The 25,191-nt window shown below is 38.4% G+C and overlaps 1 protein-coding gene across 1 annotated transcript in view; it reads left to right on the top strand.

Annotated features, from left to right (window-relative positions):
• Positions 1-12,154, top strand: part of UPRT (uracil phosphoribosyltransferase homolog) — a 54,753-nt gene extending 42,599 nt beyond the window's left edge. The window contains exon 7 of the mRNA XM_088028727.1: positions 11,957-12,154. Coding sequence (XP_087884853.1) covers positions 11,957-11,994 — 38 coding nt within the window. The 3' untranslated portion in view covers positions 11,995-12,154. The remainder of the gene's footprint in view (positions 1-11,956) is intronic.
• The last annotated feature ends 13,037 nt before the right edge of the window (positions 12,155-25,191 follow it).

Genomic DNA, 25,191 nt, shown 5'->3' with positions numbered 1-25,191 from the left:
TATTGGCTTGTAGTTTTCTTTTTTAATAGTGTCTTTATCTGGTTTTGGTATCAGTGTAATACAGACCTCATAGAATAAATTTGCAAGTCATACTTCCTCTTCTATTGTTCAGAATATTTTTGAAAAGAATAGGTATTAACCCCTTTCAGTGTTTGGTAGAATTCACCTGTGAAGCCATCTGATCCTGCACTTTTTTTGTTGGGATTTTTTTGATTACTGATTCAAGTCCATTGCTGATAATAGGTCTGTTCAAATTGTCTATTTCTTAGTGATTCAGTTTTTGGAGATTATATGTTTCTAGGAATTTATCCATTTCTTCTAGATTGTCCACTTTATTGGCATATAGTTTTTCATAATATCCTCTTATAATTGTATTTCTGTAGTGTCAGTTTATTTTTTATTTGATTATTATTTAATTTATTTGAGTCTTCTCTCTCTCTCTCTCTCTCTCTCCTCCTCTTTTTCTGATGAGTCTGGCTAAACATTCATCAATTTTGTTCATCTTTTTAAAGAACCAGCTCCTGGTTTCATTGGTCTGTTCCATTGTTTTTGTTTCTATTTTGTTTATTTCTGCTTTAATCTTTCATTATTTCATTCTTTCTACCGGTTTTGAGTTTTGTTTATTCTTCTTTTTTAGCTCCTTTATGTGTAAGGTTTGGTTGTTTGAGATTTTTCTTGTTTCTTGAGGTAGGCCTGTATTGCTAAAATTCCATCTTAGGACATCTTTTGCTGCCTTCCAATGATTTGGGGCCCTTGTTTCTTTCCTTTTCATTTCTTCCCATGTATTTTTAAATTTTCTCTTTGATTCTTTGTTGTCCCATTTATGCTTAGTAGCATGTTATTTAATCCATGTATTTGTGCTCTTTATAGTTTTTTTCTGATGGGGTTGATTTCAAGTTTCATAGCTTTGTGGTCAGGAAAGATGCATGGAATGAATTTGATCTTTTTAAATTTGTTGAGATTTGTTTTGTGTCTTATTATGTGATCTATTCTGGAGAATATTCCATGAACACTAGTAAAGAATATGTATTCTTCTGTTTTAGGATGGAAATTTCTGAAAATGTGTTAAATCTATCTGGTCCAATGTGTCATTCAAAGTTACTATTTCTTGGGATGCCTGGGTGTTTCAGTTGGTAAAGCGTTTCCCTTCAGTTCAAGTCGTGATCCCAGGGTCCTGGGATCAAGTCCCCATTAGACTCCTTGTTCAGTGGGGAGCCTGCTTCTCCCTCTGCCTACCACTCCCCCTGCTTGTGCTATCTCTCTTTTTTCTCTCACAAATAAATACAATTTAAAAAAAACACAAAGTTACTGTTTCTTTGTTGATTTTCTGTTTTGATGATTTCTCCATTGATGTAAGTGGGTGTAAAGTCCCCTGCTATTATTGTATTACTATATTTCCTTTATGTTTGTTATTGACTGTTTTAAGAATTTGGGTTCTCCCATGTTGGGTGCATAAATATTTACAATTTTAATGTCTTCTTGTTGGATTTTTCCCTGAATGATTATATAGTGTCCTTCTTTGTCTTTTGTTATAGTCTTTGTTTTAAGCCCTATTTTTTCTGATATAAGTATTTTTACCCTTGCTTTCTTTTCTTTCTTTTTAAGATTTATTTATTTATTTGAGAGAGCGAGAATCAGAGAGAGAGAGTACATGAGAGGGGGGAGGGTTAGAGGGAGAAGCAGGCTCCTCGCTGAGCAGAGAGCCCGATGCGGGACTCAATCCAGGGACTCCAGGATCATGACCTGAGCCGAAGGCAGTCGCTTAACCAACTGAGCCACCCAGGCGCCACAACCTTGCTTTCTTTTCACATCCATTTGTATGGTAAAAGTTTCTCCATCCCATCACTTTCAATCTACATGTGTATTTAGGTCTGAAATGAGCCTCTTGTAGGCAAAATACATATGGGTCCTGTTTTTTAATCATGCAGTCACCCTATGTCTTTTTTGTTCTTTGTAGTTTCAAGTTTTTATTTAAATTCCAGTTAGTTAACATACAGTATAATATTAGTTTCAGGAGTAGAATTTAGTGATTCATCAAACATATAACAGTCAGTACTCATCACAAGTGCCCTCCTTAATACCCATCACCCATTTAACCCATCCTCTTTCCTGTCTCTCCTCCAACAATGCTCAGGTTGTTCTCTATAGTTAAGAGTCTGTTTAGAGGCACCTGGGTGGCTCAGTCAGTTGAGCATCCAACTCTTGGTTTTGGCTCAGGTTAGAATCTCAGGGTGGTGGGATTGAGCCCTACTGGGCTCCATGCTCAGCAGGGAGTCTGCTTGATATTCTCTCTCTTCCTCTGCCCCTCCTCATTCTCTCTCTCAAATAAGTAAGTAAGTAAATACAAAGAGTCTGTTTTATGGTTTGCCTCTCTCTTTTTTCTGATATATTCACCTGTTTTGTTTCTTAAATTCTGCATATGAGTGAAATCATATGGTATTTCTCCTTCTCTGACTGATTTAATTTGCTTAACATAATACACTCTATCTCCATGCACATTGTTGCAAATGGCAAGATTTCATTTCTTTCTTATTGCTAAGTACTATTCCATTGTGTGTGTGTGTGTGTGTGTGTGTGTGTGTGTGTGTATGCCACATCTTCTTTATCCCTTCATCAGGTGATGGAAATTTGGGCTCTTTCCATAATTTGGCTATTGTTGATAATGCTGCTATAAACATTGGGGTGCATGTTTCAATTGGAATCAGTATTTTTGTATCCCTTGGATAAATACCTAGTAGTGCAATTGCTGAATCATAGGGTAGTTCTATTTTTAATTTTTTGAGGAAACTCCATATTGTTTTCTAGAGTGGTTTCACCAGTTTGCATCCCCACCAACAGTGAAAGAGGGTTTCCTCTTTCTACACATACTCGCCAAATCTTTTGTTTTGAGTGTTATTAATTTTAGCCATTTTGACAGGTGTGAAGTGATATCTCATTGTAGTTTGATTTATATTTCCCTGAGGGTGAGTGATTTTGAGCATCTTTTCATGTGTCTGTTAGTCATCTGTTTTCTTTTTTTAAATTATTTTAAAATTTTTCTTTTTCTTTAATTTTTTTGTCTTATTATGTTCAGTTAGCCACTGTATCATTAGTTTTTGATGTAGTGTTCAATGATTCATTAGTTGCATATAACACCCAGTGCTCATGTTGTCATCTGTATGTTTTCTTTGGAAAAATGTCTGTTCATGTCTTCTGCCCATTTTTCAACTGGATTATTTGTTTTTTGGATGTTGAGTTTGATAAGTTATTTTTTTTTGAAGATTTTATTTATTTATTTATTTGTCAGAGAGAGAGAGAGAACACAAGCAGGGAGAGCTGCAGGCAGAACAGGCAGCGGGACAAGCAGGCTCCCCTCTGAGCAAGGAGCCAGATGCAGGACTTGATCCCAGGACCCTGGGACCATGATCTGAGCTGAAGGCAGACGCTTAACCGACTGAGCCACCCAGGTGTCCCTGATAAGTTCTTTATAGATTTTGGGTACTAGCCTTTTCTCTGATATGTCATTTGCAAATATCTTCTCTCATTCCTGAGGCTGCCGTTTAGTTTTGTTGGTTGTTTTCTTTGCTGTGCAGAAACTTTTTATCTTGATCAAGTCCCAGTAGTTCATTTTTGCTTTTGTTTCCCTTGCCTCAGGAGATGTATCTAGTAAGAAGTTTCTACTGCCAATGTCACAGTAGTTACTGCCAGTGTTCTCCTCTAGGATTTTAATAGTTTCCTTTCTCACATTCAGGTTTTTCATGCATTTTGAATTTATTTTGTGTTTGGTGTAAGAAAGAGTTCTAGCTTCATTCTTTTGCATGTTGCTGTCCAGTTTTTCCAACACCATTAGTTGAAGAACCTGTCTTTTTTTTCCCATTAGATATTCTTTTCTGCTTTGTTGAAGATTACTTGACCATATAGTTGTGGGTCCGTTTCTGGGTGTTCTATTCTGTTCCATTGATGTGTGTGTCTACTTTTGTGCTAATAATATAGTGTTTGGCTCACTACAGTTTTGTAATATAACTTGATGTCCAGAATTGTAATTTCTCCAGCTTTGCTTTTCTTTTTCAAGATTGCTGTGGTTATTTGGGGTCTTTTGTGGTTCCATACAAATTTTAGGATTGTTTGTTCTAGCTCTGTGAAAAATGCTGGTGATTTCGATAGGGATTGCTTTAAATGTGTAGATTGCTTTGGGTAATATAGAGATTTTAACAGTATTTGTTCTTCCAATCCATGAGCATGGAATGTCTATTTCTCTGTGTCATCTTCAATTTCTTTCATCAGTGTTTTAGTTTTCAGAGTACAGATCTTTTACCTCTTTGATTAGGTTTATTCCTAGGTATCTTATGGGTTTTGGTGCAATTGCAAAAGGGGTCGATTCCTCGATTTCTCTTTCTGCTGCTTCATTATTGGTGTATAGAATTGCAACAATTTCTGCACATGGATTTTGTATCCTGCCACTTGACTGAATTCATGTATCAGTTCTAGCAATTTCTTGGTGGAATCTTTTAGATTTTCTACATAGTGTATCATGTCTGCAAACAGTGAAAGTTTTAATCCTTCCTTGCCAATTTGGATGCCTTTTATTCCTTTTTGTTATCTGATTGTTGAGGCTAGGACATTCAGTACTATATTAAGTAATAGTGGTGAAAGTGGACATCCCTGTCTTACTTCTGACCATAAAGGAAAATCTCTCAGCTTTTCCCTATTGAGGATATTAGCTGTGGGTTTTTCGTGTATGGCCTTTATGATGTAGAGTTATGTTCCCTCTACTTTGGTGAGGGTTTCCATTAAGAATGGATGTTGTATTTGGTCGAATGCTTTTTCTGCATCTGTTGAGAGGATCAAATGTTTCCTATCCTTTCTTTTTTTAATGTGGTGTACCATGTTTATTGATTTGCAAATATTGAACCACGCTTGCAACCCTGGAATAAGTCCTACCTGATTGTGGGGAATGATTGCATGTAATGTATTCCTGGGTATCCCATAAGATACCTAGGAATAAACCTTATCACAGAGGTAAAAGATCTGTGCTCTGAAACTATAAAACACTGATGAAATAAATTGAAGTTGACACAAAAAAATAGAAAGACATTCCATGCTCATGGATTGGAAGAACTCGAATCCTGGATTCTAGTTGCTAGTATTTTGTTGAGAATCTTTTTGTTCATGTTTATCAGGGATATTGGCCTGTAGTTCTTTTTTCAGTGGAGTCATTGTCTGGTTTTTGAATCAGGGTAATACTGGCCTCATAGAATGTGTTTGGAAGTTTTCCTTCCATTTCTATTTTTTAGAATAGTGCAAGATGAATAGGCATAAAAGTCTTCTTTAAATGTCTGGTAGAACTTCCTTGTGAAGCCTTCTGGCCCTGGAATTTTGTCTGTTGGTAGATTTTTTGATTACTGATTCAATTTCTTTGCTGGTTATTGGACTTTTCAAGTTTTCTATTTGTTCCTGTTTCAGTTTTGGTAGTTTATATATTTCTAGGATTTTATCCATTTTTTCTAGGTTGTCCAACTTTTGGCATATGGTTTTTTTTTTTAAGATTTTATTTTTGGGGGTGCCTGGGTGGCTCAGTCAGTTAAGCATCTACCTTCAGCTCAGGTCATGGTCTCAGGGTTCTGTGATCGAGCCCCGAATCAGGCTTCCTTCTCAGCGATGAGTCTGCTTCTCCCTCTCCCTCTGATCTCTCTAGGTCTTTTAAAGACTTTTATTTATTCACCTGAGAGAGAGCGAGAGAACACAAGCAGGGGGAGCGGCAGAGGGAGAGAGAGAAGCAGGCTCCCTGTGGGGCTTGATCCCAGGAACCTGGGATCATGACCTAGCCAAAGGCAGTTGCTTAACCAGTGGAGCCACCCAGGTGCCCCGGGCATATGGTTTTTCATAATATTCTCTTATAATTGTTTGTATTTCTGTGGTGTTGGTTGTGATTTCTCCTGTCTCATTTGTGAGTTTATTTATTTGGGTCCTTTCATTTTTCTTTTTTGATAACTCTGGCTAGGGGTTTATCAATTTCATTAATTCTTTTGAAGAACCAGCTCTTGGTTTCATTGATCTGCTCTTTTTGTTTGTTTGTTTGTTTGTTTGTGTGTTTCTATATCAATTATTTCTGCTCTAATATTTATTAGTTCCCTTCTTCTGGTGGCTTTAGGCTTCATTTGTTGTTCTTTTTCTATCTCCTTCGGGTGTAAGGTTAGGTTGCTTATTTCAGATTTTTCTTGCTTTGGGAGTTAGGCCTGTATTGCTATATACTTCCCTTTTAGGTCTGCTTTTGCTGCATCCCAAAGGTTTTGGACTGTTGTGTTTTCATTTTTATTTGTTGCAATGTATATTTTAAAACTCCTGTTTGATTTCTTGGTTGACCCATTCATTCTTTAGTTGTATGTTCTTTAATTTCCATGTATTTAGTCTTTCCAAATTTTTTCTTGAGGTTGACTTCAATTTTCATAGCGTTGTGGTTAGAAAATATGCATGGTATGATCGCAGTCTTTTTGTACTTGTTGGGGCCTGATTTGAGACCTAGGTGATCTTTTCTGGAGAATGTCCTATGTACACTTAACAAGTTATGCATATTCTGTTGCTTTAGGATGAAATGTGGTGAATATATCTGTTAAGTCCATCTGCTCCAGTGTGTCATTCAAAGCCATTGTTTCCTTGTTGATTTTCTGATTAGATGATCTGTCCATTGATGTAAGTGGGGCATTAAATTCCCCTATGATTATTGTATTATTATCAATGCATTCCTTTATGCTTGATATTAAGTATTTTATATATTTGGGTGCTCCAGTTTTGGGGACAAAAATATTGACAATTGTTAGATCTTCTTGTTGGATAGACCCCTTCATTATGATATAGTGCCCTTCCTCATCTTTTGTTATAGTCTTTGGTATAAAATATAGTATGTCTGATAGAAGTATTGCTACCCTGGCTTTCTCTTGACTGCTGTTTGTGTGGTAAATATTTCTTCATCCCCTCGCTTTCAGTCTGCAGGTGTCTTTAGGTCTAAAATGAGTCTCTTTTAGGCAGCATTTATTTTTTATTATTCATTTTATTTAAAATCAATTAATTAACACATAGTATATTATTACTTTCAGAGTTAGAGTTAAGTGATTCATCAGTTGCATATAACACCCAGTGCTCATTATATCAAGTGCCCTCTGTAATGCCCATCACTCAGTTACTGCATCCCTCCACCCACCTTTCCTCCAGCAATCCTCCATTTGTTTTCTATAGTTAAGAGTCTTTTATGGCTTGTCTCCCTCTCTGGTTTCATCTTATTTTATTTTTCCTTCCCTTCCCCTATGTTTATCTGTTTTGTTTCTTAAATTCCACATATAAGTGAAATCATATGATATTTGTCTTTCTCTGACTGACTTATTTCCCTTATCATAGTACCCTCTAGTTCCATCCACATCATTGCAAATAGCAAGATTTCATTCTTTTTTGGTGGCTGAGTAATATTCCATCAGTATATATACCACCTCTTCTTTATCCATTCAACTGTCAATGGACATCTGGGCTCTTTCCATAGTTTGGCTATTGTGGACATTGCTGCTATAAACATTGGGGTGCACTTGCCCCCTCAAATCACTATGTTTGTATCCTTTGGATAAATACCTAGTAGTGCAATTGCTGGGTCATAGGGTAGCTCTATTTTAACTTCTTGTGAAACCTCCATACTATTTTCCAGAGTGGGTGTACCAGCTTGCATTCCCACCAACAGTGTAAGAGGGTTCCCCTTTTTCCACATCTTCACCAATATCTATCGTTTCCTGAGTTAATTTTAGCCATTCTGACTGGTATGAGGTGGTATCTCATTGTGGTTTTGATTTGTATTTCCCTGATGCCAAGTGATGTGGAGCATTTTTTTATGTGTCTGTTAGCCATTTGAGTCTTCTTTGGAGAAATGTCTGTTCATGCCTTCTGCCCATTTCTTGATTGGATTATTTTCCTTTGGGTGTTGACTTTGATAAATTCTTTATAGATTTTGGATACTAGCCCTTTATCTGATAAGACATTTGCAAATATCTTCTCCTATTCTGTAGGTTGCCTTGTAGTTTTGTCGACTATTTCCTTTGCTGTGCAAAAGCTTTTTATCTTGATGAAGTCCCAGTAGTTCATTTTTGCTTTTGTTTCCCTTGTCTCTGGAGACGTGTTTAGCAAGAAGTTGCTGTGGCTGAGGTCAAAGAGGTTGCTGCCTGTGTTCTCTTACAGGATTTTGATGGATTCCTGTCTTATATTTAGGTCTTTCATCCATTTCGAGTTTATTTTTGTATATGGTGTAAGGAAATGGTCCAGTTTCATCCTTCTGCATGTGGCTGTCCAATTTTCCCAACACCATTTGTTGAAGAGACTTTTTTCCACTGGATGTTCTTTCCCGCTTTGTTGAAGATTAGTTGACCATGGAGTTGAGGGTCCATTTCTGGGTTCTTTATTCTGTTCAGTTGATCTATGTGTTTGTTTTTGTGCCAGTACCATACTGTCCTGATGATTACAGCTTTGTAATAGAGCTTGAAGGCTGGAATTGTGATCAACCAGCTTTGGTTTTCTTTTTCAACCTTTCTTTGGCTATTTGGGGCCTTTTCTGGTTCCATACAAATTTTAGGATTATTTGTTCCAGTTCTGTGAAAAATGATGGTATTTTGATAGGGAGTGCATTGAAAATGTAGATTGCTCTGGGTAGCATAGACATTTTAACAATATTTGCTCTTCCAATCCATGAGAATGGAATGTTTTTCCATTTTTTGTGTGTCATCCTTCATTTCTTTTGTAAGTGTTCTATAGTTTTCAGAATACAGATCCTTTACATCTTTGGTTATGTTTATTCCTGGGTATTTATGGTTTTGGGTGCAATTGTAAATGGGATTGATTCCTTGATTTGTCTTTCTTCTATTGTAGGCAGAATTAGATGGGTCTTGTTTTTTCTTTTTTATCCTTTTCACACCCTGTCTTTTGATTGCAGCATTTAGTCCATTCACATTCAGAGAAATTATTGACAGTTATGAATTTAGTTCCATTTTATTACTTATTTTGTTATTGTTTCTGAAGTTTTTCTCTGTTCCTCTCTAGTCCTTTTAGCTGTTGATCTTTCTTTCCCACTCAAAGAGTTCCCTTCAAAATATGTCTTGCAGGTCTAGTTTAATGGTCATGAACTCCTTTAGTGTTTGTTTTTCTGGGAAACTCTATTTCTCCTTCTATCTCCCCTGAATGACAGCCTTGCTGGATAGAGTATTCTTGGCTGCATATTTTTCCCATTCAGCACATTGAATATATCATTCTACTCCCTTCTGGCCTCCCAAGATTTTATGGAGAGGTCTGCTGCTAAGCTTATTTGTCTTCCCTTTAAGTTGAAGATTTGCTTTGTCTTGGTGCCATTAAAATTTTTTTATCTCTATATTTTGTAAATTTAATTATGATCTTTTGGTGATGTCTAGCTTTTGTTGATTTTGATGGGAGTTCACTCTACTTCCTAGATTGGTTGTCTGTTTTTTTCCCCAGATTAGGGGAAGTTTTCAGCTATAATTTGCTTAAATAAACCTTCTGCCACTTTTCCCCTCTCTTCTTCTGGGACTCCTATGGTACTAGTGATACTTTGCTTTATGGAGTCACTGAGTTCCCTAACTCTACATTTGTGAGCCAATATTTTTTCCCTCTTCTTTTCATCTTTGTTATTTTCCATAATTTTGTCTTCTATTTCACTTATTCTTCCTCTTCTTCCATCCTTGTCATTACATCCAGTCAGTTTCATATCTTGGTTATAGGATTTTTTATTTTGGCCTGACTAGTTTTTAGGTCTTTTATCTCTGCAGTAAGGGACTCCTTCATGTCTTTTGTGCTTTCCTTAAGCCCAGCTAGTATCCTTATGATTGCTGCAAATTCTGGATCAGTCATATTATATCTGTTTCGAATAAAATCCTTGCTGTGACCTTTTCTTGTTCTTTAATTTGGGATGAATGCCTCCATCATGGCATTTTGTCTAGGTCTTTCTATTCTTTTGTTTGTTAGAAAATCCTGTCATAGTTTCTGATCCTGAGATTAATGGCTTTAGAAAGAAGAGGTCATATACTGCTAAGGCCTTGTGCTTCCGGAAGTATTTCTGTTGTATGCTGTGTGCACTCTGCTGCTGTGTTTTGGTTGTTCTTTCCCTCAGGTCAGTGCTCTGCAGTTTCTCCTTGCCTGCAGTGGGGAGTGTTTGGACATGGCCAGAGTATGGTGAGTTTTAACTAGGTGTCCTCTGGTCTGCTTGTTATAAGAGGCCCAGTGCTATTTCTATTAGAGCTGAAGCTTTGCAGAACTATGGTCAGTAGACAAGGTGTCTGTGGGGTGGACTGGGGTTGTGCTGGTCTTCTGGGGGAGGGGCCTGCTGCTCTGGTTCTGAGATACACTTTCCCTAGAAAAGCAGCACCTGCAGAGCACAGGGGGGCAGGGTTTGGTGTAAGCATTATAGGTCACCACTGTTGGTGCTTTTCTGCTTACTGAAGTTAGTTTATCCTGAGGGGTAGGGTATAGAAATGGCTCCAGCCCTCCCTAGTCCTGGAGATGGGAGTTTGCACCCATTGCTGTCTGGTTAGCCTTTTCAGAAGAGCAAACAGTCTCCTCTTGTGTGTTCCAGGCATCCCTCATATTCCTGCCTTCACCCTCTCTGTGTCTGGGCTGTCTGCCCACCTGGCAGCACAGTGTACCTGTGTTCTATTCCAGGTAAAATGGCTGTTTTAAAACAATAAACTTTATAGTGACCTAGTATAGCAGGGACTGGCACTCCTACTCTGGGTGATGGTCTTGCTGCTCTCAGTCTGATGCAGGTTTGTCCCAGAAGGGCAGTTACAACAAAGTGTAGGGGCGTGGATTTCGGAGTAAAGTGCAACAAAGAGCTGTATCCAGGTTAGCCACCCTAAGTGGATGTCTCTGCACCTATGCTGAGTGGCAGGACAGGGTAATGGCACCCACAGACCCTTTTGTACCCAGAGATGCAATGCCACCTCTTACAGATGTGGTCCAGAAAGGGGGAACTGTCCCTCCCAGTGCATCCCAGGGCATCTTCGGATCATGCCCTCTGTTACTGGGCTATCTGCCCTCCTTCTCCACAGGAGCACTGCAACATCCACTGACTATGCTGTGGACCACTAAAACTCATCTTTGAGCCCTGCTGGTTGTAAAAACTCATGAAAATCAGCTTCTCTGATTTCCCAGTCAATGGCTTTGGGGGAAGTGTTTTTCATGTGCAATCCCCTGTGTGCTCCCCCACCCCTTACCTCTCTCTGTGAGCAGGGCTCCCTCACCTCCATAGCACATGGGATCCTTTTATCTCCCAAATCACATCGCTGCACCTCCTACCTTCTATGATGTGGCCTCCACTCTCCCTCTAGTTGTGCAGTTTGTTCTGTCAGTCCTCAGATTGATCTCTTGGGTATTCAAAATGATTTGATATTTATCTAGCTGTTTTCAAGAGATGAAGCAAGCCTAGGGTCCTCCTAATGCCACCATTTTAGCTCCTCACTTCTATCAGTTTTTTGGTGGAGTCTTCTGGGTTTTCTATATAGAGTATTACCTCATCTGCAAATAGTGAAATTTTACAACTTCATTGTCAGTTGAGATGCCTTTTATTTCTTTTTTTTTTAATTTTTTATTGTTATGTTAATCACCATATATTACACAATTTGTTTTGGTGTACTGTTCCATGATTCATTGTTTGTTCATAACACCCAGTGCTCCATGCAGAATATGCCCTCCTCAATACCCATCACCAGGCTAACCCATCCCCCCACCCTCCTCCCCTCCAGAAACCTCAGTTTGTTTTTCAGAGTCCATCATCTCTCCTGGTTCGTTTCCCCCTCTGACTTACTCCCCTTCATTCTTCCTCTCCTGCTATCTTCTTCTTTTTCTTTTTTCTTAAAATATGTTGCGTTATTTGTTTCAGAAGTACAGATCTGTGATTCAACAGTCTTACACAATGCCTTTTATTTCTTTTTGTTGTCAGATTGCTATGGATGGAACTTCCCATACTATGGTAAATAACAATGGTGAGAGTGGACATCCCTGTTTTGTTCCTGACCATAGAGGAAAAGCTCTGTTTTTCCCCATTGACTATGATGTTAGCTGTGGGTTTTAAATAGATGACCTATATTATGTTCAGGTATGTTTCCTCTAAACCTACTTTGATGAGGGTTTTTATAATGAATGGATGTTGAACTTTGTCAAATGCATTTTATACATCTATTCAGATGATCATGTTTCTTATCCTTTCTATTATTAATGTGGTGTATCACAATGATTGATTTGCAACTACTGCACCACCCTTGCAACTCAGGAATAAATCTCACTTGGTCATGGTGAATGATTCTTTTAATGTATTGGTGGATTTCGTTTGCTAGTATTTTATTGAGAAATTTTGCATCCATGTTCATCAGGGATAGTGGTTTGTAATTCTCTTTCTTAGTGGAGTCTTTATCTGGCTTTGGTGTTAGGGTAATGCTGGCCTCATAGAATGAATTTGGAAGTTGCCCTTCCTTTTCTATGTTTTGGAATAGTTTAAAAATAATAGATATTAACTCTTCTTTAAATGTCTGGTATAATTCTTCTGGGAAGCCATCTGGCCTGGGACTTTTGTTTGTAGGAATATTTTTGATTAATGATTCTATTTCTTTGATGGTTATTGGTTTTCAAGTTTTCTATCTTCCTGTATCAGTTTTGGTAGCTTATACATTTCTAGGAATTTATCCATTTTTAAATTATCCAATTTGTTGGCATATAGTTTTTCCTAATATTCTCTTATTATTGTTTGTATGTTTGTGGTGTTGGTTATCTGTCCTCTCTTATTTGTGATTTTATTTTTTGGGGTCCTTTCTCTTTTCTTTTTGATAAGCCTGGCTAGAGGTTTATAAATTTTAGTAATTTTTCTAGGAACAACCTCCTGGTTACATTGGTCTGTTCTATTGTTTTTTATTTTCAGTTTCTATATCAATTATTTCTGCACTAATCTTTATTATTTCCCTTGTTCTGCTGGCTTTAGGATTCATATATTGCTCTTTTTGTAGCTCCTTTACATGTAAGGTTAGATTTTTAATTGAAAGTTTTCTTGCTTCTTAAGGTAGGCCTGTATTGCTATATACATCCCTCTTGGGACTGCTTTTGCTGCATTCCAAAGGTTTTGGATCCTTGTGTTTTCATTTTCAATTGCTTGCATACTTTTTTTGTTTTTTTTCCCCCTTGATTTCCATATTGACCCATTCATTGTTTAGTACCATGTTGCTTAGCCTACATGTATTTGTGGTCGTTCCAAATTTTTTCTTGTTGTTGACTTCGTTTCATAGCATTACGGTCAGAAAAGATGCAGGGTATGATCTCAGTCTTTTTGTACTTGTTGAGGCCTGATTTGTGACCTAGTATGTAATCTATTCTGGAGAATGTCCCATGTACATTTGAAAAGAATGTGTATTCTGCTTTTTTGGGATGGAATGTTTTGAATATATCTTATAAGTTTATCTGGTCCAGTATGTCATTCAAAGCCATTGTTGCCTTGTTTATTTTCTGTGTAGGTGATTTGTTCATTGATGTAAGGTGGGTATTAAAGTCTCCTACTATTAATTTGTTATTATCCATTATTTCCTTTATGTTTGTTACTAAATGTTTTACATATTTGGGTGCTCCCTTTTGGGTGCATAATATTTACAATTATTACATCTTCTTTTTGGATAGACCCCTTTATTATGATATCCTGACCTTCTTCAGCTTTTGTTATAGTTTTTTTCTTTGTTTTAATTTTAATTTTTTATTTAAATTCAATTTTGTTAACATGTAGTGTATTATTAGTTTCAGGGGTAGAATTTAGTGATTCATCAGTTGCACATAACACCCAGTGCTCATTCCATCAAGTGCCCTCCTAATGCCCATCACCTAGTTACCCCACCCCCTCACCTCTGCTCCAGCAACCCTCAGTTTTTTTCCTATAGTTAAGAGTCTCTTATGGTTTGCCTCCCTCTCTGTTTTTATCTTATTTATTTTTCCTTCCCTTCCCCTATGTTCATCTGTTTTGTTTCTTAAATTCCACATATGATTGAAATCATATGGTATTTGTCTTTCTCTAACTTATTTCCCTTAACATAATACCTTTTAGTTCCATCCACGTCATTGCAAATGGCAAGATTTCATTCTTTATGATGCCTGAGTAATATTCCATTGTATATACACCACATCTTCTATATCCATTCATCTACCAATGGATATCTGGGCTTTTTAAATATTTTGGCTATTGTGGACATTGCTGTTATAAACATTGGAGTCCATGTGCCCCTTTGAAACACTATTTTTGTATCATTTGGATAAATACCTAGTAGTGCAATTACAGGGCTTCCTCAAGAAGCAAGTCTCAAATATGCAACCTAAAGGAGCTGGAAAAAGAACAGCAAATAAAGCCTAAATCTAGCAGAAGAAGAGAAATAATAAAGATTAGAACAGAAATCAATGCTATAGAAATTAAAAAAACCCGATAGAACAGAGCAATGAAACTAGGGCCTGGATCTTTGAAAGAATTAATAAGATTGATAAACCCCTAGGCTAGACTTCTCAAAAAAAAAAAAAAAAGAACAAAAAAGAACCCAAATAAAAATAAATAAATAAATAAATAGATAGATAGATAAATAAATAAATAAATCAGGAATGAAAGAGATCACAACCAACACCCCAGAGATACAAGCAATTATAAGAGAATATTATGAGCAATTATATGCCATCAAATTAGGCAATCTGGAAGACATGGATAAATTCCTAGAAACATATGAACTACCACACCTGAAACAGGAAGAAATAGAAAATGTGAACAGACCCATAACCGGCAAAGAAATTGTATCAGTCATCAAAAATCTCCCAAGAAACAAGAGTCCAGGGCTGGATGGCTTCCCAGGGGAATTCTACCTAACATTTAAAGTAGAGTTAATACATATTCTTCTGACTGTTCCAAAAAAATAGAAATGGAAGGAAAACTTCCAGACTCGTTCTATGAGGCCGCATTACCTTGATCCCAAAACCAGACAAGGACCCCACTAAAAAGGAGAATTACAGACCAATATCCCTGATGAACATGGATGCAAAAATTCTCACCAAGATACTAGCTAATAGGATTCAATAGTACATTAAAAAGATTATTCTTTTTATTTGTTTGGGCTTTGTGGGATTTGTTTCTGGGCTTCGAGGGTGGTTCAACATCCACAAATCAATATGATACACCACATTAATAAAAGAAAGGACAAGAACCATATGATCCAATAGATGCAGAAAAAGCACTTGACAAAATACAGGATCCTTTCTTGATAAAAGCCCTCTGCCATGTAAGGATAGAGGAACATACCTCAACATCATAAAAGCCATATAGGAAAGACCCAGAGTGAATATCACCTTCGACTGAGAGCTTTTCCTCTAAGGTCAAGAACATGACAGGGATGTCCACTCTCACCATGTTGTTCAATACAGTCTTTGTTTTAATGTCTAGTTTGCCCAATATAAGCTACTCCAGCTTTCTTTTGACATCCTTTCCTGTGATAAATGTTTTCCATCCCCTCACTTTCAGTCTGAAGGTGTCTTCAGCTCTAAAATGAGTCTCTTATAGGCAGCATATATATTGGTTTGTTTTATCATCCATTCTGATTGGAGTCTTTGGAGCATTTATTCTATTTAAATTCAGAGTAATTATTGGTAGATATATATTTGGTGCCATTTTATTACTTCTTTTGTCAGTGTTTCTGGAGATTTTCTCTGATCCTTTTTTGTCTTTTTCACTTTTGGTCTTTACCTTCCACTCAAAGGGTCCCCTTTAATATTTCTTGCAGGGCTGGTATAGTTGTAATGATGTCCTTTCATTTTTGTTTGTCTGGGAAACTTTCTCTACTATTCTGAATGATAGCCTTGCCGGATAGAATATTCTTGGCTGCAGACTTTTCCCCTTCAGCACTTTGAATATGCCATGCCACTCCCTTCTGGCTTGCCTAAGTTTCTTTTGGAAATCTCCAGGTAGGCTTATGATGGGTCTTCCCTTGTAAGCTGAGGACTTATTTTTTCTTGCTACTTTTAAGATTTTTTTATCAATATATTTTGCAAATTTAGTTATAGTATATGTCAGTATTGTCCTGCTTGTATTGATTTTGATGCAAGTTCTCTGTTCCTCCTGAATCTGGATGTCTGTTTCCTTCCCCAGATTAGGGAAGTTTTCAGCTTTAGTTCCCTGAAGATTTTCTATCGCATTTCCTCTCTCTTCTTCTGACTATATTATGAATGTTATCACATTTGATGGAGTCAGTGAGTTCTCCAAGTGTATTCTCATGTTACATAAGTCTTCTTTCTTTTATTCAGCTTCATCATTTTCCATTATTTTGTCTTCTATATTGATATAGGAAAGCCATTATTAGGGTTCGAGGCTGATGGCTGAGAAAGAATTCTTGAGACGTCTTTGGTGCAAAAAGATGATTTTATTAAAGCATGGGGACAGAACCCATGGGCAGAAAGAGCTGCAATGAGGTCATGAGGAGTGGCCCATTATATACTTTCAGGTTGGGAGGTGGTTCGGGATAGCATAAGTCTCTAAGGAATTTTGGAAGCAAGGTTTCCAGGATCTTGAGCAGGCTAGCTGTTGTTGGGGAAAGGTCATTTATTACTGTATAATAAAACCTTAGTCATGAGACCCTTCAGATGTATATCGGTGGGCCATATGCTTGGAGGATGATTTGTCAACACGTATCTTGCGGGGGTTAGAGATAAAGGAAGTTTCCAAAGGAATTTTTATACATTAAAGTAGACTTACAGGATCCTGGTGGCGGGGGGGGGTGGGCAGTCAGACTAGGATTGTCTTTTGCCCTTAGCAAAGTATTAACATTGAGGCAGTTGAGTCCCTAGAGGAATGTCACTCTGCCTGTTTCAAGGACTTGTCGATGGGCTGTAAGTAGTAAGGAAATTTAATAATTTTTTCTGCCTTTGTTTCCCACATCATATATCATTAATTCATTCCTCTGCTTCACCCTGCTGTTCATTGCATCGAGCCTGTTTCCAATCTCATTTATTGCATTCTTCATTTCTGATTCTTTTTTAACTCTTTTATCTCTGCAGTGAGTCTCACTGATGTCTCCCATTGTTTTCTCAAGCCCAGTGAGTATCCTTATGATTTTTGCTTGAAATTCTCCATCAGGCATGTTACTTATATCTGTTTCCCTTACATCTCTGGCTGTGGCCTTATCTTGTTCTCTCATTTGGGATGAATTCCTCCATCTTGGCATTTTGTCTAAGTCTCTACTTTCTTCTCCGTGTTAGAAAAGCCAGTTATGTCTCCTTCTCCTGAAAGTAATAACTTTATGAAGAAGAGGCCATATAGTGTCCAGGGTCTGATGCTGTAGGGAGTGTCTCAGTGTCTCTAATGTATGCAGGGTGTACTCTGCTGTTGTGTTTTGGCTGTTTTATCCTTCAGGCCAGTCATCTGCAGAGATTCTCCTTGCTTGCAGTGGGCAGTGTTTGGTCCTTTGTGGCAGTGGTCATAGCGGTTTTGTTCAGGGGACGCCTCAGGTCGCTTTGACACCAGGAACCTCTGACATATCCTGTGTGGGACGCCACCCGGGAGTTGGTGGGGGGATTTTCTAGGTAATGGACCTTCTCTTTTCTTCAGTTCCCAAGGACTTTCCCTTGGGATGCTTTTTAACCCACTGGAAACAATTTGGGTTGCAAAACTTAGGAAAGGACTAAGCTCCTGTAACACTGCATGGCCTCAGTGGGATCTATCAGTTAGATCTCCTCTGCAGGAAATATATTGGGCAAATGGACCCAGGGTACTTTCATTGCTATACCTAGGCCTTCATTGCTCTACACCAGGACCCCGACCTAAGGGCCTCTTGGAGAATGTGTTTGCCTGAATGGGTCGGCTAATAAACTCTCTCCTGACACACCGCATGATAATTATCTAAATAGGCCTCCTCCAAATAAACCCAGGCACCCAAGAGTGTTTAGTTTTATATAAACTACCAAACTGTCTACCAAAGTGATTGTACCATTCTGCAGTCCCACCAGCTATGAATGAGAGTTCCTGTTGCTCCACATCCTCACTAGCATTGGTACTGTCAGTATTTTGAATTTCTGCCATTCTAATAGGTGTGTAGTGGTATCTTGTTGATTTGATTTGTAATTCCGTAATGATGTATGGTATTGAGCATCTTTTCATATGCTGTTTGCCATTTGTATGTCTACTTTGGTAACATATCTGTTCAGATATTTTATGCATTTTTAAATTGGGCTGTTAATTTCTGTTTGATTTTTTAAAAACCATGGGCATGCATTACTTCTATCATAGAAAATCTAGTTATTTTTGTATGTACTGATATTTAAAATTTTTATTGTGTCTCAAATAGAACTTTTATTAAAATGTAAACAGCTGTTTTATTTTTGCCTGCCCAGAAAAACCAGTTTCTATGTTTTCCCTTTATCAAGTCTTTAACATCCCTAATCCTATTTAGGTATGTGCTTTAAAACTTTCTAAGGTTTTAACAAAGTTCCTCAAGATTTAGATCATCAAAGTCTCACTGACTAATTAGGCTTGTTTGTTTGGTATGTTACGTTCTGGTGTAAGGTCATCATCACTCAATATTCTGGCTATTGAAGTGTTATGTGTCACAGAGAGTTTCCTTGTCAATCACATCATAATGAACTCTCATATCAGATCATTAACGATGTCCATTTCTGAGTTTTTGTCATTTATAATTGTTATTGTCTTGCAAAATGAGTTTCACCTTCAAGGAGATTCATATAAAGGACTTTTAGGACAATACAGGTATTCAATATCTTTAAGATCATAAAACTGAAATGGGTAAGATTTTCCAGAACTAAGTAAAAGCTGCATTCAAACTGAACAAGAATTAGTAATCTGGGACTCAATGAACTAAAGCGAAATAAGTCAATCAGAGAAAGACAATTATCATATAATCTCACTGACATGTGGAATTTGAGAAACAAGGCAGAGGATCATAGGGGAAGGGAGGGAAAAATGAAACAAGATGAAACCAGAGAGGGAGACAAACCATAAGAGACTCTTAATCTCAGTAAACAAACTGAGGGTTGCTGGAGTGGAGGGGGGTGGCTGGGTGATGGAGGGGGGATGGGGTGGCTGGATATTGGACATTGGGGAGGGTATGTGCTATGGTGAGTGCTGTGAATTATGTAAGACTGATGAATCACAGACCTGTACCCCTGAGGCAATAATACATTATACTTTAATAAAAAAATAGATGACTATAGTTTTGTGACTCTTGTTTGAAACATTGCTGGTTCTCTAATGTTTACTCTTCCAGATTAAGGAAACTTTCTCTTAAGATATCTATGACTTACAGAAAGGTGAAAAAGTATTCATTTGTGAACAAATTGAAGCATTTAACTTTTCTCTTTACCTGAACCCTCCAAAATTCAAAAGGTCTCAGTAAGTAGTCTTTCTTTCATGGCAATCATAGTCATTTGCGTAAGTTGAGGAAGAATCTGTTCTCCTTGTAATAGGATGTCAATGGAAACACTGGTTATTTTACCAAGGTTTGACTGGAATGTCATATTTGAGAGAGGCATGCATAGACTCAGATATGACCAAACAGCTTTAAGGAACTAAGGTTGACTTTAGGAAACCTGGAGCCATAAAGCCCCATGGAAATGTTGGCCTGATGCCTTGCTTACAGAATTCCCAGCAGCCTCACCAGGTGAGTAAAGAATGTCACTTCCTGGCAGGTGCAGGAACCTCAGGATATATTGGGGACCTCATGAAGAGGAATCTGCCCAAATCTACAGTTATCACAGGCATGTCTGATGGCAAGTTCTGGCCTGGAGAGGCTACTAAAAGTTCAGCCTAGAGATTCCTTATAAAAGTTTTAGCAAAGCAGATTCTAAAAGATCTATATGATCAATCATTATTCTTGCTGAGCTTATGTAAATGATTAGGCCAAGTTTGTTAAAACTGAAATTGTTTTGCAAATAAATTAGTCCTGATTTGGTTACCTCTGATTAAAAATGAGGTTTAGAGAGAAAAATTATGTTTCAGTAACACACCTTTGTGGATGTTAAATTCTAGATCTGATTGTCTTTAAATGTGTGTTGTAGGGTGCCTGGGTGGCTCAGTCGTTAAGCATCTGCCTTCGGCTCAGTTCATGATCCCAGGGTCCTGGGATTGAGCCCCACATTGGGCTCCCTGCTCAGCAGGAAGCCTACTTCTCCCTCTCCCACTCCCCCTGCTGGTGTTTCCTCTCTCGCTGTGTCTCTGTCAAATAAATAAATAAAATCTTAAAAAAAAAAAGTAAATGTGTGTTGTTTACCTAAGCTAGACAACTTGAGGTAAACTTCAGAGAAATTAGCATAATAGCTCATGTATAGACAGTCTTCTTGCTTGTTACTCTGTGGGGATAATAACAGGACCCCATGGGCACATGATTATTTAAACAGCTGGGAAATGGGATTGATTCCCCAACGATTGTATAACTCATCTAGCACCTTGACCAATTCTACGTGGCTGGGATGAAGAAATTGCTCCTTAAAAGCCAGAGCATACCACACTCCACAGGGTTAACTATGGGCTTATGGAGGTAATGGATGACCCCACTTTCTTTATGCTTGGAATGGATGATACACTTGGGGATGCCCTTATCTCTTGACAAGTCTTCTCCCACTTGCCAGTGATTCCTTATAATTAGGATATTGTTAACGCTGGACCTCAAACAAAAAGGGCTTCTTGATGGTTTCATCCCTCATAGTCATATTTATCCTGTTGAGGTACAATTGCAAACAAAGGCTTTAGCCAAGCACAGAACAGCCCTCCGGGTGAAAAGAGCGTCAAAGCTCACTATGGGACAGTCCTTGACTAATGACTTCACATCAGGTCCAGAGTGTCTTAGAAATCAAAGGCCACCAAAGGATGATGGGAGGCTGACTTATTAAATACCAGGCTACACTTTAAAATATGCCTGACATAATACTTGAAACCTGTCAGACTTTAAACCCAGCTACCCTTATGCCTGGACCTGACCATCATACTTCTATAGAGCATAACTGTTCAGAGGTTATTGATCTTGTTTATGCTAGTCAACCAGATTTAAAAGATGCTCCTATTGAAAATACAGATGACAGTTGGTTTACTGATGGCAATAGTTTTATGGAAAAGAGAATAAGAAAAGCTGGGTATGCTATAGTGCTCACTCGTGCTTTGCAATTGCCAAAGCCTTAAAAATTAATATTTAGGGGCGCCTGGGTGGCTCAGTCATTAAGTGTCTGCCTTCGGCTCAGGTCATGATCCCAGGGTCCTGGGATCGAGCCCTGCATTGGGCTCCCTGCTCTGCGGGAAGCTTGCTTCCCCCTCTCCCACTCCCCCGCTTGTGTTCCCTCTCTTACTCTGTCTCTATCTTTAAAAAAATTAATATTTATACTGACTCCAAATGTGCTTCCCTAGTCCTACATGTCCATGGAGCAATTTGAAAGAAAAGGGGATTATTATCAAGCCATAACTCCCCAATCAATATGGGCCTGAAATTATTACTCTTCTGAAGGCTGTACACCTACCTAAGGAGGTAGCTGTAATTCACCTCAAAGGACATCAAAGGATATGACCTTAGGAACCAATGAAAGTAATACAGAATTTACACCAGGCCACTGCTTTGGGTAAAAAGGCCACAGAGGTGACAAAAACTTTTCTAAGAAAAATTATCCCTAGATTTGGATTCCCTTGGTCCCTACAAACTAACAATAGACTGTATTTTATTACATATTCAAAAGATGGCCCTCCAAAACTGAATAGCCCTTGATATCTTGACTGCAGTTAAAGGAGGCCCAGAATTAGATGACTGTCTCCTAACAGGACCCAGTGGCTATATGGCTCTAACGTGTCTTCATGGCTTCCCCCAGGCTAGATAGGCCACTGTACTCTGGGTTTTGCCTGGATGCACCGACGCATTATTAAAATCATTACCAACCCAGCCAACCTTCCAAATTTAAAACAATGGTGGACATGTTCTCTGTCTCATTGGTATGGCCAACTAACATCCATTTTTGTTCCCTCTTTGGGACTGGAGGGTGTTTTTTGGCACATGGAAGCTTTTAATAAGTACACAGTCAAGGCCCTACATGATACTCAAAATAGCATTTCTCTACTAAATACTGAAGTAACACAAATGCTTAAAGCAGTTTTACAAAATAGAAAGGCATTAGATTAACTGCTGCACAAGGTGGAATGTGTGCTGTCATAAAAACAAAATGCTATGTATATGTTCCAGATTACCACAAAATATTTCTGGGTTTCTGACATAAATACTCAAATTGGCACTTTAAACAATCCCTGTCTTTCCTTTAATGATTGATTAAACTCCTGGGCTAGAAAAGGATTTTTTTGTCAACTATCAAAGGACTCTTTTTCTTTTTGTTACACTAATCATGTTTTGCTGTTTTCTCCCATGTCTCTCCACCTGCTGCCCAGATTCCTTCACTGCCATAACTTCAAGCCAACAGATGATCCTTTCCACTTGGTAAGATCCACATGAGCAGTCTCCATTGGATTCAGCTGCCTCTGCCTTTTGTAACTCCTATATCTATATAAGCCTCAACTGACCAATGTTGAACCATAGGTAGGGACATCTCTATGCCCCTATTCAGAAGGAAGAAGTTATAGAAGATGAGACCTTCCACCCTCAATAACCTTAAAGATTTAAGGGTCAAAATTGTTCAGGGGGGAATGATGTGGGAAACAAATGCAGAAGAAAAATTATTAAATTTCCTTACTACCTACAGCCCATTGACTAGTCCTTGAAACAGGCAGAGTGACATTCCTCTAGGGACTCAACTGCCTCAATGTTAATACTTTGCTAAGGGCAAAAGGCAATCCTAGTCTGACCACCTCCCCACCCCCAACCAGGATCCTGTAAGTCTACTTTAACGTATAAAAATTCCTTTGGAAACTTCATCTCTAACCCCCACAAGATACGTGTTGACAAATCATCCTCCAAGCATATGGCCCACCGATATACATCTGAAGGGTCTCATGACTAAGGTTTTATTATACAGTAATAAATGACCTTTCCCCAACAACAGCTAGCCTGCTCAAGGTCCTGGAAACCTTGCTTCCAAAATTCCTTAGAGACTTATGCTATCCCTAACCACTTCCCAACTTGAAAGTATATAATGGGCCACTCCTTATGACCCTGGTGCAGCTCTTTCTGCCCACAGGTCCTGTCCCCATGTTTTAAAATCATCTTTTTGCACCAAAGACGTCTCAAGAATTCTTTCTCAGCCATCGGCCTCGAACCCTAATAATGGCTTTCCTATATCAATATAGAAGACAAAATAATGGAAAATGATGAAGCTGAATAAAAGAGAGAAAGAAGAATTATGTAACATGAGAATACACTTGGGGAACTCACTGACTCCATCAAATGTGATAACATTCATAATACAGAGTCAGAAGAAGAGAGAGGAAATGGGATAGAAAATCTTCGGGAAACTAAAGCTGAAAACTTCCCTAATCTGGGGAAGGAAACAGACATCCAGATTCAGGAGGAACAGAGAACTTGCATCAAAATCAATACAAGCAGGACAATACTGACATATACTATAATTAAATTTGCAAAATATACTGATAAAGAAAAAAACCCTAAAAAGTAGCAAGAAAAAAAAATAAGTTCTCAGCTTCCAAGGGAAGACCCATAAGGCTAGCTGCAGATTTCTCAATGGAAATGTGTCAAGCCAGAAGGGAGTGGCATGGCATATTCAAAGTGCTGAAGGGGAAAAGTCTGCAGCCAAGAATATTCTATCCAGCAGGGCTATCATTCAGAATAGAAGGAGAGATAAAGAGTTTCCCAGACAAACAAAAACTAAAGGACATTGTGACCACTAGACCAACCTTGCAAAAATTTTAAGGGGGGACTCTTTGAGTGGAAAAGAAAGATAAAAAGTGATAAAAATAAGAAAGGATCAGAGAATATCTTGAGAAACAACAACAAAACAAGTAATAAATGTCATCAAATACTTATCTATCAATAATTACTCTGAATGTAAATGCCCTAAAACACTCCAATCAAAATACATATGGTGTCAGAATGGATACAAAAATGACCCATCTATATGCTGCCTATAAGAGACTCACTTTAGACCTAAAGACACATGCAGATTGAAAGCGAGGGGATGGAGAAACATTATCATTAAAATCGTCATCAAAAGAAAGCTGGAATAGCAATACTTATATTGGACAAACTAGACTTTATAACAGTCTGTAACAAGAGATGCAGAAGGACACTATATCATAATAAAGGATTCTATCCAACAAGAAGATCTAAAGATTGTAAGTATTTATGTGCCCAACTTGGGAGCACCAAATATATAAAACAGTAATTAAAAATAATAAAATAACTAATTGATAATAATACAATAATAGTAGGGGAATTTAACACCCTAATTAAATCAATGGTGAGATCATCTAAACAGAAAATAAACAAGGATGTAGCCAGCCTGCATGAGCACCCCAGAACACACTTGCCCATATCAGGCTTAGCTCCAGTAATGCAGCCCAGGCAACCCATGTGCTGAGCACCCTGTGACACCCAGCATACATCCAATTCACCTTCAGCTATACTGCCATGTTGCCCACATTGTGGAGAGCCCCAGAAGAACAGTATGTAATCAATTCAGATTCATATGTCCCGCCAGGACACATTTCACACGGGGAGTCCAGAGACCACACTGGCGCATGTCCATTTTAGCTTTGGCTGTCCTTTAAGGGTGCCCACTACAGAGCACCCCAAGACCTTCTGGCCTGTGCCCCACCTCAGGTCCAGTTGCCCCTTTAGAGCGTCCTATACGTGGGAAGTCTTGGAAACCCCAGTTTGCACCCAATTCAGCTTCAGCTATCCTGCCAAGTGTCCCTCTTAGTGTAGGGCCTTGGAACCACCTTGCTTGTATCCACTTTAGCTGCAGCTATCCTGCCAGGGCACCCACTGAGCAGAGATCCTAGGGAACCTCCCTTTCCTATGCAGAGAACGCTGGGGCACCTGAGATTGTACCCATTTCACCTTTTGCTTTCATGCCAGGTATAGAAACCTGGGACAACCTGGCCGGCATCCACTTCAGCCTTAGTTGGCCTGACTGGGTGCCCATTGCAGAGTGACCCACGATCCCCTGGAGTGCACCTATTTTAGCTTCACCTCTCCTGCTAGGGTGCCTTCAGCACTTAGAACC

This window comes from Eumetopias jubatus, unplaced genomic scaffold (genome assembly GCF_037043125.1).
Source record: "Eumetopias jubatus isolate StellerSeaLion01/CBP00866 unplaced genomic scaffold, mEumJub1_p1.0 scaffold_11, whole genome shotgun sequence".
Taxonomy (NCBI): Eukaryota; Metazoa; Chordata; class Mammalia; order Carnivora; family Otariidae; genus Eumetopias; species Eumetopias jubatus.
Note: the sequence above shows the minus strand (reverse complement) of the source record. Positions and strands in the feature narration are given on the sequence as shown.